The 18506-nt window shown below is 39.1% G+C and overlaps 1 protein-coding gene across 1 annotated transcript in view; it reads left to right on the top strand.

The window, feature by feature from the left end:
• Positions 1 to 173: 173 nt before the first annotated feature.
• The window catches only part of pde4ba (phosphodiesterase 4B, cAMP-specific a), a gene marked incomplete at its 5' end in the record, with an annotated part of 70591 nt that continues 52258 nt past the window's right edge, over positions 174 to 18506 (top strand). The window contains 5 exons of the mRNA XM_080506110.1: positions 174 to 274; positions 13251 to 13445; positions 14139 to 14175; positions 14408 to 14478; positions 17008 to 17060. Of these exons, the coding sequence (XP_080362236.1) occupies positions 174 to 274; positions 13251 to 13445; positions 14139 to 14175; positions 14408 to 14478; positions 17008 to 17060 (457 nt within the window). The remainder of the gene's footprint in view (positions 275 to 13250; positions 13446 to 14138; positions 14176 to 14407; positions 14479 to 17007; positions 17061 to 18506) is intronic.

Raw genomic sequence — 18506 nt, 5'->3', positions numbered from 1 at the left:
AGGGATGTTGTATGCATGTTATCATGTCGTTTTTGTTGGTGGTGCTGTGTGTGACAGTGTGAGACATTTCTCGTGCTGCACCTTTGACATGGAGGCTCCAGGTATGTTGTGGCGTGGCATGTGCGCTGGTTTGTGCTGGGTAGTGTGTGCATGAGCGCATTTGTGTCAGGGCAATGTACCGGCGTTCACCCTGTGCCAGAGGAAGGGTTCATTTTGACTTCAGTGAGGAGGTCATCAGGAAACTCCATGCAGCCAACCACGGCCATACTCACAGGTCAGGACACACACACACACACTGCCTGTCTCAGCCTCTGTCAAATCCTCATAGTATAGATCCGGGTAAAAATGTCCAGACTAACCTAATAATGACTATGTGTCTCATTGCCATGCGTCAATCCTGTATTTGGTTCGTATAGACTTACTTCCTATTTCTGACACTTAAAGCAAACCAGCCACATCTCTTCACCATGGTAGTCATATATATATATATATATATATATATATATATATATATATATATATATATATATATATATATATATATATATGTTGACCAAAATGGAATTTTCTTTGGTTGTTATTGTGCATCACAGTAGCAACCACCCAGACCCAAAGGAGATTTCTAAAAAAAAACCTAAGACGAAGTTTTGTCCTTTAAGTGTCTGAAATGTCCTATGCCATTAGCTTCGCTGACACGTTTGATCCTGTTGTCACGCAGAGTTTACTGTTTGCCTACAGTCAATTTTATTTTGAGCCATCAGTAAGAGTGTATTGTTTTTTTCCACATTGTGTTGCTGGATATTTTTGGGACATGTAGGACATTCTTGACAGATTTACAAATTGAAATCTTAGGAAAGGAAGAAAAAAAATCCTGAAACTGATGAACTGAAAATGAGTACTCAGGGATATAGTTTTTTGCAAATGAAAGTTGACAATTCAAATAGATATCATTCCACACGCATCTTCAAATCAAAACATCTTGACCCCTAATTTCCAATGACCTGAAAAATCCCAGCGTATGTGTATTACATTAAGTGGGATACTTAACTATCATGATGCAAATATTGTTGTTTCTACATTGCAGTGCTCTTTTCAAAACATATCTCTGCTAGAATGACTGAACAGTGAAAAGTATAGCGGTTTGAAGAAATGTACCTGTATGAGAGTGCCTTGTAAATAAGGTCCGGCCATAGTTTGGATCATGACACTGTAAACCTGAATAAGCTCACAGAACTCATGAATCTGTGACTCATGAAAGGATGTCAATTGTTTAAAGATGATATTTAAAGAACTTATTTTTATATTAACTTAAAACATTTCACAATCTGTTACACAAAAGGTTTTGAGTTCTGTGAGCTTGTTCGGGTTTACAGTGTAGCTTGGCAGGTTATTCTTTTCAATCTGCTGTTATCCCGCCGAGTACGTCTACATTCTATAGACGGTGATGTCTATGTATATTTTTTGTCTTTCTTAAAGCAGAATAGACATTAATTAAAAGTGTTGTAAGAAGAATGTTAGCGAGGAAAGACGGTAAGCAGCAGTTAAAGTAAAAAATGTTGACTCTGGGTGGAAATACACTGCCTTACCCCAGGAGGATTGTGGGTATTCTGGCTCGGGCAGAGAGCCACCAGGCTACTGATGGTGAGCATTAGAAGGTCTATGAGACATCATACAATGATACTTCACAGAGAAACATGTACAAGATTATGTAACAGTCTGTATTCTTGACAGGTACAATGGTCAGCAGTTTATACAAGAAAAACTGTTAATGCACTCGGCAGAACAAAGACTTTACTCTGCCACGATTAAAAAAAAAACATCTCAGAAAGTTTTTCTATTTCTACTGATTGTCCACATTAATCAGTCTGAGTATATATTGTGACTTACAAAGGTGATCATCATCATGCATAAACAATCTTGAATCTCAGTTTGCTGTTATATATTTCTTTAATAAACATGTAGATAAAGTAAATAAATGGTGAAGTACAGCGTGTAATCATGAGTGTCTGGAGACGCTGACGTCTGGACACGTCAGAGACCTTTGGCTGGGTGGGTTCCACCTCTATGACTGAGGGTTTCCTGTGGAAAGTACTGGACTATAGTGAAGAAAGCAGAAGTACACAGATGGCGTACTGTGCTGTACTGTATGTCTGAATCATTAGACAGGTAGATGAGACCCACGTGAGCGCTGGAGAATAATTACTACATAACTGCTCCCCCACGTTGATGTGTACTTTGATAACATGTTTTTCTTTTTTTTTTTTCCCCTGCATAGCCCTGAAACATATATGTGCAGATGTGCTGTGCCATTAATGAATGTTGGTGTGCATCAATGTGCATACAAGCTGAATATGTCCCTGGGATTGTTTCTCACATGTCCACCTAGAACAAATAATCTCCCAAACAGAGAGTGATGGGATTAACCAAATATGTGGTCAGTGACCCAGATTTGTATGGTATAATAACACATTTCCGAGCTTCTTTTATTAGCACACCAAGTATTACATAAAACTATTAACTTCCGATGCGGTTACACCATGATGTGACTGTTAATGGTAAAGTTTCCTTCTGTTCAGTGTTGGTGCGACAAGGTTAACATTAACTGTGAATTGATTGATTTAGGCTCAAGCACACAGGAAATTCAGTACAACTGACAAAGTGACTGATATTTTAAATATATATATATATATATATATGTATATATATATATATTCCTGCTTGAAGGTGAACTGTTAGCTTTAGTGGTAACTGAAGCTTTCATCTTAACATTTAGCATTTCACTAATTCCTGTTTTCTCAAGGAGGAGCGCCTCATTAATCCTGAACTAATTCAAACTTGCTGATCATAACATTGAAGATGCCAAACTGTGGCGACAGAAACTAAAAACAAATAAAATAATTTGTCAAGCGGCTGAGGAAGGGAGGGAAATGTTGTCTGACCTGCTGAGCCCAAAATATTTGCTGAGTCATGTAAGGTTTGAGAGAAACATCTTAATGCATTATCACTGTAATAGACAACTTACATCAGGGTCACCATAAATGAGATTACAGCATTCATAATTTACAAAATTCTTAGCAAAATTACTAATTCTCACTACATTCTAATAAATATATCCATGGCTAATGCAAGTGTAGGTACCATTTATATTCATGTGTATTCTTAGTCATTGTGAAGTATCAGGAGCTTAAAATAAACCTTCTGGATACATACATGCCTGCTGCCTTTTGTATTATTACATCTCAGCTGTACAGAAAAATCTGGACTTTTACCAATGTGGTTCAAATTAAGCATTTTTGGTGTCAGAGTAATTGGCAAAATTGCCGACATGCTTCAAAGTGTCATCCACGTCACTGGTACTTTCAATGCAACTCTTAATTAATGACAAGACAAAACTGATCCAGAGGCTGCTCTTTTAGCTTCCTCTGGGAATTTCTTCCATATCAACCAACCTAGTGGCATGTAAAACCAGCTTTCTTTTCAGTTTGGTGACCCATTTCCCTTTTCAGTGCAGGACTTTGAATAACAGTGTTTGTACATGCTTGCCCATGGGCGGGGTGCAGAGCCTTGTTGTAGAGTTTGTGGTTTAGCAGCATTTCATTTGCAGTACACTCAGTTTGCAGTTTAAAAAAAAAAGAAACATGCTGTGTAGGAGATGTGCACGCATAGAAATAGGGTTAGGGCTCATGAGTTGTGAGTTGTGCATGGTTATGCACTCAGGGCCTGTAATATCTGAGAAATTCACCGCAGTTGATTCCGCTGCTTTCAAGTAACACTGGGGCGATGTTGATGCTGTTTATTTTGATCAAGGTAATGGCGATAATACTGATGTGTGATGAAATGACAGGAAAACTAGACTCTGGCGACTTTGATAATCAAACAAAGAATGTATATTTGCAAACAACAAGAATGAGCACACTTTATTTCCCTGAACTTACAACGGGTCAGTTATTTGTCTTGTATGCAAATGTACCACAGTATCAGCAAAAAGCAAAGCACAACTACAACTACAAACAACATAATGAGTAGTAGAGAGTAGAGTGTAGCTCCTACTTACAGTTCTACGAGTTGAGAGAAGAACATTGACTGGGGATAATCTGACTGCACAGACCAGAGAAAATAATGGAAAAGAGATGTTATTCTGCAATTTACTAACCCAGGAATGTTTTACTTTTAGAGCAACAACCTGTTAAGATTTGTCCTATTTTTTCCACCATTCACTCAACCTTTTTCGTTTTAAGTAATTTTCCTATTGTTGTCTTGATTTTTGTAAAAACGTCATTAAACACAAAGAGCCGACGTTGCCTTCATCATCACTGCCACTGTCATTGCACTTTCATCCCGTGTCACCGTTTCCTCCTGTGATGTGGGGGCTTTGTATTTGGACTGCGAATGATTCTGAGTGAGAGCATTTGCTGGATGACTTTGTACTTAAACGTGCGTGAATAATGACACAAATCACGATTACGTTAGTGGCCTCATTTCTATTAATAAGTTCTGTATCTAGATCTTTGAGTTTTTTGGGGGGATGAAAATAACTCGGGACCAAAGGATGCATTTGGCTCTCACACAACCTTTATATTGATGTGGGTTTTATTGTTTGTTTGTTTTTAATTAAAGTATTGAACCAGATTTGGCTACAGTCTATTACAGTGCTATTAACCTTTTGTATGTCGCTTATTGCAAACATGGACACAACACACGAAGAAGAACCAAATGAAAACTATACTAATACTGATTATACTAACATGAAGCATAACGTCTTCTCAGTAACTCACTCCCTCACTGCTTCAAGTAGGAGGTGAGAAAAGTAATAGTCAACTTCACTTTGTTTGATCATAGAGACAAAGAATACAAGCTATGATCGTATAGAGCAAAGCTGGGCACAGCTTTGTTGATGTACCAAATATGTGAGATTGTGCTCTGGTACCATCTTGGGTGAGCTCCTCTCTCCTCACACAGAGGAAAGTCCCTCGTTCAAGTCAGTGCTTGGAAACCTTTCTGAATGGAGTTTATGTACTTGCCTGGCTTTGCTCGAGTTTCCTTTCACTGTCCAACGTATGAGGTTTATTTGATAGTCTTAAATTTTCCACTTGCGTGCGTGAGAGCGTGCGTGAGTGCGTGTGTGCTGATGACCCTGGATGTGCCCTTGGGATTGGCATACTTACAAGCTGGACAGCACCGTTCTATAGACTGGGAAAAGAAACTGCAGTCTGGGTAGATAGTTGGATCTGTCCCTGGGCAAAGAGCAAGCTCACAAAACTCTGAAAATGTGTGTTTTAGCATTAAAGGTCTGGAGTCTTTACGTTGCTTTTTTTTTCCCCTTATTTTTTTAACAAACTCTTTGTTGTTGTTTTGGGTAACTTATTTACGGTCACTTCACTGACAGAGTCGGGAACTCTGGATAATTCAAATGCAAATAGCTAAGCAAGTAGCAGGAGGCTAGAGGGCCTCAGTTCAGGATAATTGAGGCTTTCCTCATCCTGTAAACAGAAGTTTGGTGAAAAAAGTAACTGTTAAAACAACAATTTCAGTCAATGCTAATGTCTAATGCTTACATTAATGCTAATGCGAACAGTCAGTTGATGGTGCAAATTAACACAGAACAGTAACTTCATCTCGACACGGTTTACAGTTTTTTTGGAAATAAAATACTTTTTTGTAATTGTAATCTCTTACTACCAATTTAGTGCCAAAGCTATTGGTGTTAGAGTGGCATTACTTCATGCCGTTAATTTAAGCAATGTGTGTAATTGAATTATAGCCACTTGTCTAAGCTCTTGGAAAATGTCTGCTGCAGCAAAGGCATGTTAAGACTGGCCTGAGTAATTAGCTTATTTTTAGCAATAATTTTTGTTGCTGATTCATGTGAGGAAATCTGACGGAGATCTTTGGAACGTATAATGAAGCATCTACGTGTTTCACCCAGCCTGATGGGATCGCTCATTCAGTTCATCCGTCCTTCGGGGGATTTTGATGTGGGGCACGTTGGAGCTCTGGTACTTTTCACTGAGCCTGCTGGTGAGACAGAAAGGTCTTTTTTAGAATCTTCTGCCTGTGATCCTGGCATCTTGCCCAGCTTCTCCTTCAGTCCAAAACATTTACAAGGAACCACTCATAACGTAGTTAATTGTGAGTTAAAAAGCAGATTGCTTGCCAATTCTGGCGTGTGTTTCAGAAGTAATATTTAAAGCAAGTGTAGCGCTGGGACAAACAGGAGGTGTTTCCATGCCGCCTCTGTTTGTACAAGCCAACAGACAAATGGATGCTGGTTTCCCCTTACCATAACACGTAGGAAGGAAAGGATTCATTCAAAGCTTGGTTGCGACACTCTGAACACTTTCCTTAGAAAAGTGCCCTTTTGTTCTAGAGACGTCTCAAAAGAGAAGTGTGTTTGGCCTGTTTCGTTGAAGTTCAAGGTTTTATTTCACACATACTGTGTATTGTCTGTGTGTGTGATTTTCTGGCTAACGTGGCTTGTCCTGCGATCAACTGGCTTCCTGATCATCGTGTAGCTTATCTGCCTCCCTCAAAGTTGGATGAAGGGATATAGAAAATGGATCAAATGAGCAAAAGAAATGGATGCATCTTGGGGAAAAAGTAAATAATGTTTATTAATGTTCCACAGTATCCCTCATTTTGAAATCAACCTTCAATGATAATACTAAAAATGCAATAATTAACGAGAACAGGCAAACGGCAGAGCGCACACCTTCGCCAACGCCATATTTGTTTACGGAACTGATTACTAGTTACTCCTTTAGAAAGTCACTTAACTACATTACAGATTATTTGTTTTTAAAAGTAACTATCTTAGAATACAAGTAACTTTTTAGTCACTTTCATCAGCTGCCAAAAACACCCCCCACCGTCTCAGCATAAAAAAGGAAACCGGTTTTGCTAAAAACGCTGGGAAAAGGGGCGGGGCTTCCTGCCAATTTATGTTTTTACTCAAGAAAATTACAAAAATAATGTAACATCTCTGCAGTTGTGTTCTTGTTGCAATGATATGGTTTGGTGATTGTTTGTTACTTCTTATTCTTTTGTGTCCTTTGAACATACATACATACATATACATATATTTGATACATACATACTGGCAGACAAAAACATAACCTTCGCGTCAGTGTTCGTTGGTGAAGGTAACAACAGCCTTTTATAAATTTTAATAAGCGATTATATCCAGAATCTGCTGTTAGATTTCCATCCTTGTTTGTGAATCCTGAAAAAATGACTGTTCAGTGATGTATTATGCTTCACCTTGAGCAAGGCCAGGCACATTTGATCATACCGCTCAATTCAGACACAAGGCAATTCAAAGTGATTTGCAGGAACTTGGAAATGCATTGAAATTAAATATTGAAGAAATTATGAAAATATTTATCAAACAAGTAAAAACCAAAACAGTTGTTTGAAAAGAAAGCCAGAACTTATCTTCAAAGGGCAATTAAAAACAGAAATGTATCTTATTTCAGTTGTTTTTTTAGACTGAATGAACCATTCCAACTATGCTTCCCACGACATTTTTCTTTTCTTTTTGTTTTTAGCACTGCATTAATCCCCAGAGGGGGAATTCCATACCAAATTAGCGCAAGGGTCTTGCTCAGGAACCCCTTTTTGGGGGGAATTTGCATTTGGCAGCTTAAGACTGGATCTTGCTGTAATGGCTGCCCAGTAGATTGAAGCTTAACTCCAATCTGAGTGATGATGTTGCTCTACAGGTGCCGGATGTTTAACTATACGACTGTTTGTGATCAAGTTCGTTATGTCAACTGGCAACATGCAGGGACTGTTGTCACAACAAGTTTTTGCGGCCAGTCATGCATAACAGTAGTTTTAAGAAACCAAACATTTGAGCAGGATCACATCACAAGAGTATCAGCTCAGTAAACTGGACTGAATTGTTGTTCAATGGAGCCCCGATGATGACCACAACTGCACAGATCTGATAAAAGATCAAAACCAAATTGAATACTTCAGTTACGGTCAATGTCATCCTGCCATTGTGTTTTGGCCTGAATGTTTCAGTTGCCTCGCACCTACAAATCCTTCCAGATAATTGTATGCGTCATACAGCTAAAAGTGTCACCATTCACCTACATTCACATGAAACTGAAGCGGGATTCTGATTAGTCCAACTGCCAGTAAATAAGAGTCTTGTGCCGAGTGACTATGATCAACCTGAAACAACACATTGACTGCCAGCAGGGAAGTAAGAGTCATTTCCCAGGAAGCACCACTTGTCATAAATGATTCATTCATCTTCATCCGCACTTTGTGTTGCTTTGTATTGTTATTGTTATTCTACCATACAAATGACAAATAGACGTCTACTAAATTTCAAATGAAGGTCATCTCATTCAAGACATGAATTTGGGAGGACATTCATGCCCATCACTGTACCCTACACTGACGTCTGCTTTGCCACATTCAGGCTGGATGTGAACAGTGTTCTTGCTCACAGCATCCTTCTTGTAACAAGGGGCATGTTCGAAGTTTTTTTTTTATCACACATTTGGCTTTGCCGACGACCTCGGGTAGACTTTGTTTATGTGTAAACGCACAAGCATTTGTCTTTAGCTCAAAAAAAAAATTAAGCTAAGACCCTACAAAAAAATGAACTACTGTTTAAAACAAAACTGCTCAAACCGAGAAATCTGCTGATATTCGTCTCGTCATGACTTCACAATACAGATAAAACACATTTATTAAGACTGTCTTTTGGTTGTACTTTCATATCAGGTACATTCAAGGCATTGGGTCCATTCTTATCTTTTCAAGAGTTGAGGATGAGAATGAGAATTGTGTTTTATGTAAGACCTACAAGGCATTAAAGTATGGTAATAATAAAAACCACAACTTTTAGTGGACTGATTGATCATTCAGTTCATAGGTTGCTTTGTTGCTTTTTGAATAGTTAATTGTTAACAAATAAAGATTGTTTTTAGGAAATACATGTATTAAAACTAAAGTTTTATAGGAAATACATGTATTAAAACTAAAGTTTCATAGCAAATTGCAGTAATTATCACATTCATCTCTCCTTTCCTAGCCTGGAATGCAGGAGAAATCAGTATCTGTGAGGGGTGATGAGGAGGAAAAAAAATCAAAACAATGAACAAACATGTGAGAGAACGTCTGTTAACATGTCACAAAGTGTGCCAACCTTTCTGCTGGTCCATCACTTATTCAGAGCACATCTGATGGACAAATGCAGCTGGATCATGGGAAAGGAATGTTGTGTCATTCTCGACAATCACTGGGGGGTCAGAGGGAGCACTTCCTGATTGTTTTAGTGTCGCTTAACAACAAATACATGGCCGGCTCTGGCTTCAGAAGCATTTGTCTTTTATCTTGACATCTACATTTACTACAGAAGTTTGATGAGTTGCACATAAAGCCTTGTAAAGAAATGAGCTCAGCTGTGCATCATGAAGCCTCATGATGCTCTAACCCTTTTAATTTCTATTCACTCCTTGGTAAATTACTTAAAGTCATACTCCTCCAGCTGACTATTTCTATTCTCCAATGGAAAATCATGACTGGAATAAATCTTGCTACTATGTTGAAGAGGATTCAAGTGACATGAGAGTAGTTTCCCACCCAAACCCCCAGGACACCTCAGTCAATAGGAAAGAGTCTTTGTTTCTCAGGTATGTCTTTGCGTTGTTGTGTTGTTGTTTTTTTGTGGAATTGTAAATTCTTGTATTTCCCTTCTTTGTCTGTGAATATATTAGCTTGTTTTTCACCTTTAGCCCTTTGTTCCCTCAGTTGACTTTGTAACTGAACTAATTGGGTAATTTTGCTCCAATATTTTGATTTAAGTGCACAGGATGGATGGATGGATGGATGGATGGATGGATGGATGGATGGATGGATGGATGGATGGATGGATGGATGGATGGATGGATGGATATAAGCTATACAGTCATATTCCAGCCATATCTAATCTCTAATCCATCGTTCATCCACCCACTGCACTCGCTGCATTCCGGGACAGCAGGGTGGTTCTACTTTTCTAACTTTGTATCCTGTAAACTAAATGAAAAAAAGGATGCATTTTGTTTTTTGTTAACTTGGTCTTAAATGAATCCTCACAGAATCTTTTATGAACATCTCAGATCACTAAAGCATGATATTTGCTGGGAACAATGTTTTGGAGGAAGTCATCTATACACATAATAATGCTGATGATGGTTGATAAAAGACACCCGAAGGTGTATCAGTATGAAATTGAGCACCAAATATGTGATTGTATATAGATAGTGAACCATTCTTATGAAATTACTGATTATTATTTTTGCGGAAAATTATATTTAGTTCACTTTTAGTAGTTTTAGTGCACTATTTGGTCAATGGGGAAATCACTGTGACTTACTTTCCTGTGTTTTATCCTTTTACATCTTGAACTTTTTTAATTTCTTGTAATTACACTTTGTCGCTGTACCTTGATGTTTCCTACAGTTCAGTCTCACCTGACAGGATTACCTTGTTGGCTTACTTTTATTCTGTGGGTTTACTTCATTTTCATTCAAGCAAGACAGCTAAGTATTGTTTCCACTATTGCATATGTTTTAGGAGTTTTTTTGATAGTCTGCTTTATCTCACCAGGATTTTTGAAATTCCAGAATGGATCTTAAAAAAAAAAGATCAAATAAATTAATCAATACAACAAATTTGAATCCTTAAAAAAACAGTATGATATTCTAGTCCCCCCTTTAAATGTACATCGTAGTGTGTATAATCTTCATCGGAAAAGTTATTGTGAGCTTTACTGTCCTATGTTTGGGGGGGAGGGGGGTGCGGGGGGGGGGGGGGGGGGGGGTGCGGTGCGGTGCGTGGACAGTTGTGAGACGTGATTGAGTGGACTCGCCCTCACTGACTCCAGAATCAGTCGTCTCTGCACGTGATCGCGTCTCACAAAGCAGCGTGCCGGCCGGGGGGCAGAGCAGTCGAGCATTCAGCGCATGGTACATAGTGCAGGCCTGCTTGTATACACATGTATCACACACACACATGCACGCACACACGCGCATGTACACAGCTTTAAATTACACTTAGAAAACGTCTGCCACTTTTTTGTTCATTTTCATTGCACGATATGAATTGATACAAGTCATGTCTGTGTTTTTACAAACTATCCTAAACTGTAACTGTAACTGGAACTTTTGTTTTTTTTGCTCTGATCTTGATCAAGTTTTCTAACTGCAGAGTGTCCACTTTAAACTTTTTATTCATCATGTTGAGTCTCATTTGCTTCCTCTTTTCCCCCTCTTCTGAGGAGAATCATAGCGACTGTTTTGGGAGCTTTATCCATTCGGTCAGTCACAATTTTATTGCAGACGAAGCTTTTTACTTTGACGTCACACATCTAACTTTTTTGTTTTGGACCCAGAGGCCCCACATATGTGTGAATGACAAGAGACACCTTCACCTTTCATATCTTCCCTTCCCCGGGGGTAGAAAACAACAGAAGCCCGACTCTTTTGTCATAAATCAGAGGGTCTTTACAAATGTCGAAATGACTGAGGTTGACAAAAACACACAAATGTTCTGTAAAATCCAAAGTCGCAGTTAAGCTTTCATAAAAGTGGAAAACTCTTTGTTTTTTCAACACAATCAAATTTAGGCAAAGTGTCACAGATACAGACACTTGGACATTGATATAGCTTTCGGTTTGTTCTTTTGGAAAATTTTGCATTAATACATAGATGCATTATTTTTTTTGTTTTGTTTTATCATAATAAATTGTAAGGGACTTGCTGATAAGCTGTAATACTGAAGATAGATGGATGCCCTTTCTACAAACACCAAACAAATCTTCATCAATCTTCTACCAACATTAATCTTTCAGCTTCGATTTACTAGGGTTTGTCGTGTAACCACCACCCCTTCTGCTGGTTTGTGTTTAATATACACAGTGAGCAGTGTTTGCGGGACAAAACTATAAAGGAGACCGACTTACAGAAACTCTAACTACAGTGGAAACTGCAATAAAGTAAATGTCACTTTGACACGGTAATGAAATTGGTTGTAAATATTTATCTATATATTCATATATAAGACACATTCTCATGGCGTTGCTGTTAAGTCTTGAGTCTCAATCTTTTCTTTTTCTATATAAAAGTGATATAGCTGATTTTGTGAGGATAAAGAGTGAGGGAACAAATAATATGATGTGGTGATTTGAATTGAAATAATGACATTAAATTCTTTTTAAAAAATGGCTGAAGTTCAGCTGCGGGGAAGGGTCAAACAACAAACAAACAAAAGTCCAGACACCGCTGTTGACAGCAATAGAGATAAATGTACCAGAAACAACATTCTTGAATTTATTAAGTTTGTCATTGATATATGATAAATTCACTTGGACCACAGGATTTGATGTGTGCTTGTAGCAGGTAGTGTGACTCAAAATAAAAGCAAAATACAAGACCATCAAGAAGCCACATTGATTAGTGCAGTGATGATGGTGCCGCATCAACCTGAAGAGCTGACTTTTCAAACGGGGGAAGGTAAAAGCACTGAGGGAGCCCTCATCTATCCTCCAAACCAATTTTATCCAAGTTAAAGTCACAATGATTTCCAGTCGGATTTCAGCTGAGCCAAACGCAGGGTGCACCTTCGACAGGTCACCATTTCATCAGAGGGATAAAACGGGCTCACACACACAACGTACATGTCTTTGGACTGCAGGAGGAAGCCAGAGAAAAGTCCTGGGACGCATTGTCCACAGAGAACAGCCCCGAGCCTGGAACCAAACTGGAATCAAACCAGGATTCTTTTTGTGCCTCCCAGAAGCACTGATTCTCATCACTGAGTGATCACAGTGCACTCCAGCATGTCACTCTGCCCCGTCTTACCCGGTCATGACAAGTATATTCATTATATGTGTGCGTGTGTGTGTGTGTACGCTTGTTTCTGCATCCTTGTGTGCCAGTTGTTTGTGCAGTTTGTGGCCAAAGCTTATCTTTGAAGAGGAATGTTGATTGCCATGTGAAAGAATCTGTCCTCCCTTTTCTTCATGTTCAGACATTTAAAGCTTATCAGGTCAAGCCTGAAAGTAAAAACGGAACAAGAACCCGCTGACATCACGACACATTTGAAGGAGTTTGCTCTGGGCTCGACGTTTTTTACACAACGTGAATCCGATGTTGCCTGCTTGAGTTGACTTCAATCTTAAAAATAGGTTCAAAGAAATAGAAAAGGATAAAAACTAATCCCCCGGCGGCTTTGTGTTTCTCTGTTTTCAGCTTTGATGTGGAGAATGGCCCGTCTGCCAGCTGCAGCCCCCTGGACCCCCAGGCCTCCCCCGGCTCTGGTCTGGTCCTCCACACTAACTTCCCCAGTCACAACCAGCGCAGGGAGTCCTTCCTCTATCGCTCTGACAGTGACTATGACCTGTCACCCAAGTCCATGTCACGAAACTCCTCCATCGCCTCTGAACTGTGAGTAACGACACGTGGAAACCGGCGCAGTCCAACACACGCAGCCTGCGTTCTTAAATGTCAGCGTTAAGCAGACCCACTCCGAGAGCGAGTGGTTCGGGTTCGTCAGGCAATAAACGGAGCAAAGGAAATTAGTTCCTGAACGTCTCAAACACTGCCGGAGATTTATTGTGAAATTATTTGACAATCCGTTCTCATTCAGTTTTGTCTCGCTACAAATCTTATAACACGTTACTTAAGATAAAATAGCTCAAAATGTTACACTTTCACTGAGATATAGGGACTGTTTGAATCCTGTTTTGTTGTAATATTAACATTGTCCACGTTTGTACAAGTGCATCATTAAAGTTGTTTCACAGATTAGAGAGGGAAACAAAATTATTTTCTAAATTGCAATAATGTAACAGCCTGCCTGGATGACACTAAACAAATATAATTGACAAAGTACAACTGCTTGGTTTCATGCCACCTCTCTAAATGTCAGACAGTTTTTGTAATGTCTTTTTATCAATAATCGCTCACTGCGCTACAGAAATTGCAGATTTATTTACCTTTTTTTAAACCACTGTGAATCTGTGAGATGTGAAAGATAAGCAATCAACCATGAATTGATTGTTGTGCAACCATAAAACTTGTTTTATGTATCCCGTGTTTGTGTATCTCATTGTGTTTCTTTTTCTTGTGTGTTTGTAGACATGGCGATGACTTGATCGTGACGCCCTTTGCTCAGGTAAATATATGAAGACTATGTGGAGTTGCTGTTAAAATCATTTGTAACTGTGACAGTACAGTTCATATCGTGGACTATGGCTAGTTGGGTATATTCTTCTTTGCTCTTTACTCTTCAACCAGAATAAACACAAATGTAATTACACTGGGAATTAAGCAAAATGCACAGCATGTTAAACAAAATAAAGCATGAAAATGTGTTATTGATTGTCTCTCTCTCTCTACTTGTTTAGGTTCTGGCTAGCCTTCGAAGTGTAAGGAATAACTTCACTGTACTGACTAATGTCCAGTGTGCCTCCAGCAAGTAAGTTTTCTTGCAATCATAAGACCAGCCATGAAAAGTGCTGTAAATGACCTCTGCTCTTATGTGTTTAGTTCTGTGATGTGCTCAAACACTGAAACAACATTAGGAAAAAATGTTATGGCAGTCCCCTTAATGTCTTTTCTGAAGAATCCCATAAATAAAGTTGAAGTCCATTTTAGGTACCCTTGAGGGTTCATTTATTTATTCCCTGTGAAATGCGGTGAAAATGACTCTGCTTTCGGAGACTTCTCAAGAAAGCAACTCACAGGAAGACCTCTGATCAGCTTTCTAAGTACAATCAGCTTGCAGTTCATTCAGTCCACCACAAGATGGAAGTATCGAGTTTTAACTCACTGAACTGAGTCCAGTTTAACACATTTTGCAGTAGGGATTTCTTAACTTACTGAATTTACCTTCATATTATTATGGTGTCATTTCATACAAGTGATTTCAAAGGCATTTTGTGTCTCATAAGTCAACAGCTCCAAAAGGAATTTATGTTGCTGTGGTGACACATTAATGGAAATATGCAGCCATTGCTATTCAAACTGAAAGCTAATTGGCTCATGCCGTCAAAGTATCTTCTAATCCCAACACATGTGCGTTACTTCTATCTTGCATGTAGTTCATCCATCCCAGTAAGTTAAATGTCCTGGTTTTATCATATCTTATTTCGTTTCTGATGTGCTATTAGGAAATGGATGTGACTATACAGATAGAAAATATGGGGTTTTATGCAAGTGAACCAACAGAATCACTCGGAGGGACTGAAGTTGAGCACTTTCGAGATAAAGCCAGAGACACCAGGTTAACTTGGTTTGTAGATGTTAAGAATGAGACTAAGGACCTTCGATATGGAGCTGCTCAGCATTAGAAGAAGACCTCAGAGAAGGTGTAGCAGCAGGGGAAGCAGGTGAATAGAGGAGATGGAGGAAGATTAACTGACTCCTGAAGAGCGCATGCAAAAGACAGCTGAACGAATAATTTATGTATTTAACTTTTTATAAATTGAAGTATTTCAGCCTTTAAGATATGAAAATCAGAAATATGGTGTCTCCATATAATAAGTACTTCATACATATATATACATATTTTTAATAAAAATCTATTTTGTAACTAAATAACATGCCATGGAATGTACTTATTCTGAGTGAAGAAATGTACCTTTCAGTGTCATACACATATATGGCAGCATTTGCATGTTTTGAATTTGCATTTGATAGGAGGGAGGTAGAAAAAGAGAAAGAGGGGGACTACAGTTTTCCCAGCAGCAGCTTATACGTCATCATCAGTGTGGTTGAGATTGTAGACGGTATGTGTAAATGGAAATGTAGGACACCCTTTCCTTTGTTTTCCACCATAATGCCACATGTGTGAATGTGTCTGTGTCACTCCTCATGATGCTCAGAGCACTCTGCTCAACCGCAGGCTATAATAAGCCTGCTGTATTGGCCATCTGAAGCCTGTCTGACCTACATTTATCTCTGACACCCCCTCTCCAGTAGCAGAAGAGACTGTCTGATGCACGTGTACAGACAAACCTGCTGTTGTCCACACATATTGGCCTGATTCTACATAGAACAGCCAGGTGATCAGTGTGTCACTGCTGACAGATGCTCCCTTTCCATGCGTCACTAACACAAGCACCTCGACATGCCACATTTCACGATAATTGTTGTGAAGGTGGATTGTGTTCCAGAGACATCCTGTGCCGGGGTAGGGAATCCTGGTCCTGGAGAGCCGTAGTCCTGCACATTTCCCACGTCTCCCTCCACTGAACGTCATGACGGTTCATCACCAGGTTCAGCACAAAGCCAGACAAGGAGCTGCTCATTGCAATCGGCTGTGCTGACGCAGGGAGACATGTAAAGCGTTGCAGGGCTGCGGCCCTCGAGGACCAGGATTCCTTACCCCTGCGTAGAGCTTCATTTATATTTCTAATCGTCGCATGGCTTGCGAACAATCAAAATGCAAAAAAAAATTTGATAAGAGAGCAGAGAAATTTGAAAATTGTCGTTTCAATTTGTGAAAAACAGTCACGATTGAAATATATAACTGGAGGTTGAAAGAATAAACCTTTTTTGGTTTATTTTAGGTCAGAGTTCATTGTGAGTTCATTAGAGGCAGATTTAAAAAAATTTAAATTCGTTTGCATATGTGTATGTTTGAGCATACGTGTGCGCACACACCTGTTTCTGCATCATTAAATGACAGTTTCCTGTGCTGTTGCCAGGGATCCTTACACCAGCTCATCATAGCACAAAGACTGAAAACCATTGATGCTGTGATAACGTGTTGAACGTCATCCGAACCTATTTAATGGGATATAAACTGACTGGGATTCCCTTTTGCCAACAGCCTGAATATGTGTTTAGTTAAAGGTTCTTTTCTTTGTTTACAGTTAAGAAACTATGAAAATAGCTTTCTTGCTTGTAACTTAAAAATTAAATGTGAACAGAAAAATTATAATTGCTGATGCCCCATTTTCAGAACAACCTTGAACAAAACTAACATGTTCTGTTTTCCCAGGAGATCACCTGCAGCAACAACTCAGCCTCAAATCACCAGAGTTTGTCTCCCAGGTAAGAAGCTGACCTCTGCCTGTCATTAAAACAAATGAGCCCTTTTAAGTGGATCTGGTCTTTACCGGCTCAAATGACTTTTTTTCTTTGTTCTCAAAATTCTCTCCCTCCCTCGCACTCTCCTGCGTCTCGTGAGTGTTTTCGTGAATTGGCCTACGTGACGACTTTCACTGCTTTCGGCCATTTGTCTTCAGCTGCAACATTGTGGTCCAGACCGTTTTGTCGTCGCGCTCATTAACTTTTGTTCAAACACAATTAACGTGGCCGGTCAAACAAACACGGAGGCACTCACTCACTCACACAGTCGTGCTCTAAAGCGGATCACGTCCAAGATTGCATCAAACTTCCCTTTTAATTCTTTCATCGCCGGTGATTTTCTGCAGCAATATTTGTGTTTTCAGAGTACTGTACGTGTTTATGTGCATATACACATTTAGGCCAGTAAGAGGCAGTGTTTGAGTGTCTGTATACAAGCATAGATGCCACTGAAAACAAGGTACAGCACATGTTACGTATTGATTATTTCCCCGTCTCACAAAGATTTTTTAAAGAAATGGACAGAAAAACTCAAGAAATAAATGTGGTCCATACAGTCGGTGTATGAATGGATGCAAATTATGCCCCTGGCTTGGAGAATGTGGGTTGTTGGTTTAATCATTGTTTAAAAAAGTGTATTTTTTGATCCAGAAAAACGTTTTTGGGTTTTTTGGTGGGGGGGGGGGGGGATGGAGGTTACTGTACTGCTATTCCTTTTAACAGGATAAAGGTACTGTAAAGATAATGATGTAGTTTCACATTCGGAAGTGATGTAGTTATTATCTTCAGCATTAGCCAGAAGCATTGACAAGCAGGTCTGTGGCTGTTTCACTCAACTCCTGTATCCTGGAGGTTTATTCATGATTACTGAACTGAGTCAGTTCTGTTGAAAGTAGCGTGAAAGATGTTTGACTGTCGGTTGCCACTAATACTGTCTTTCATCAGGAGTGAATGAACAACAGAAAACCATTAGCTTGATTTTATAAGATTAGTTTTTGCTTGTTATTATTTCATAAATCATCTTCATAAATATGAATGGATTGTCCATTACTCTGGGTTTCTCTCACTTTCTCTCTTTATATGTTTAAATCTCGGTTTTATTTTTTATTTTGTGACGTACTTTTTCATTTATTGTAGTTTAAGTTTCTCATTGACAGGAAAAAAAAAAAAAATCCAACCAGCGCGTCATGTTTAAAAGGTTGCTCTGCCCCGGCACACGGCCTTTAATGGCTTCAAGTTTGCAGTTGTTCAGCAGCGACGTCAAACAAGAGGCTTTTCATGACCTGCAAACCGCACAGTACATCCCTTTCCCATCATATTCAAGCCGTTCCCTTCCCACCTTCTACTTTCAGCTAAATGTTTTCTCGCTTGTTTTTTTTTCTGTTTGGTTGTGCAGAGAATTTCTCCTTC

The sequence above is a fragment of the Blennius ocellaris genome (assembly GCF_963422515.1).
Source record: "Blennius ocellaris genome assembly, chromosome: 12".
NCBI classification, from domain to species: Eukaryota; Metazoa; Chordata; class Actinopteri; order Blenniiformes; family Blenniidae; genus Blennius; species Blennius ocellaris.
The sequence above is the reverse complement of the archived record's forward strand: the minus strand, read 5'-3'. Positions and strand labels throughout refer to the sequence as shown.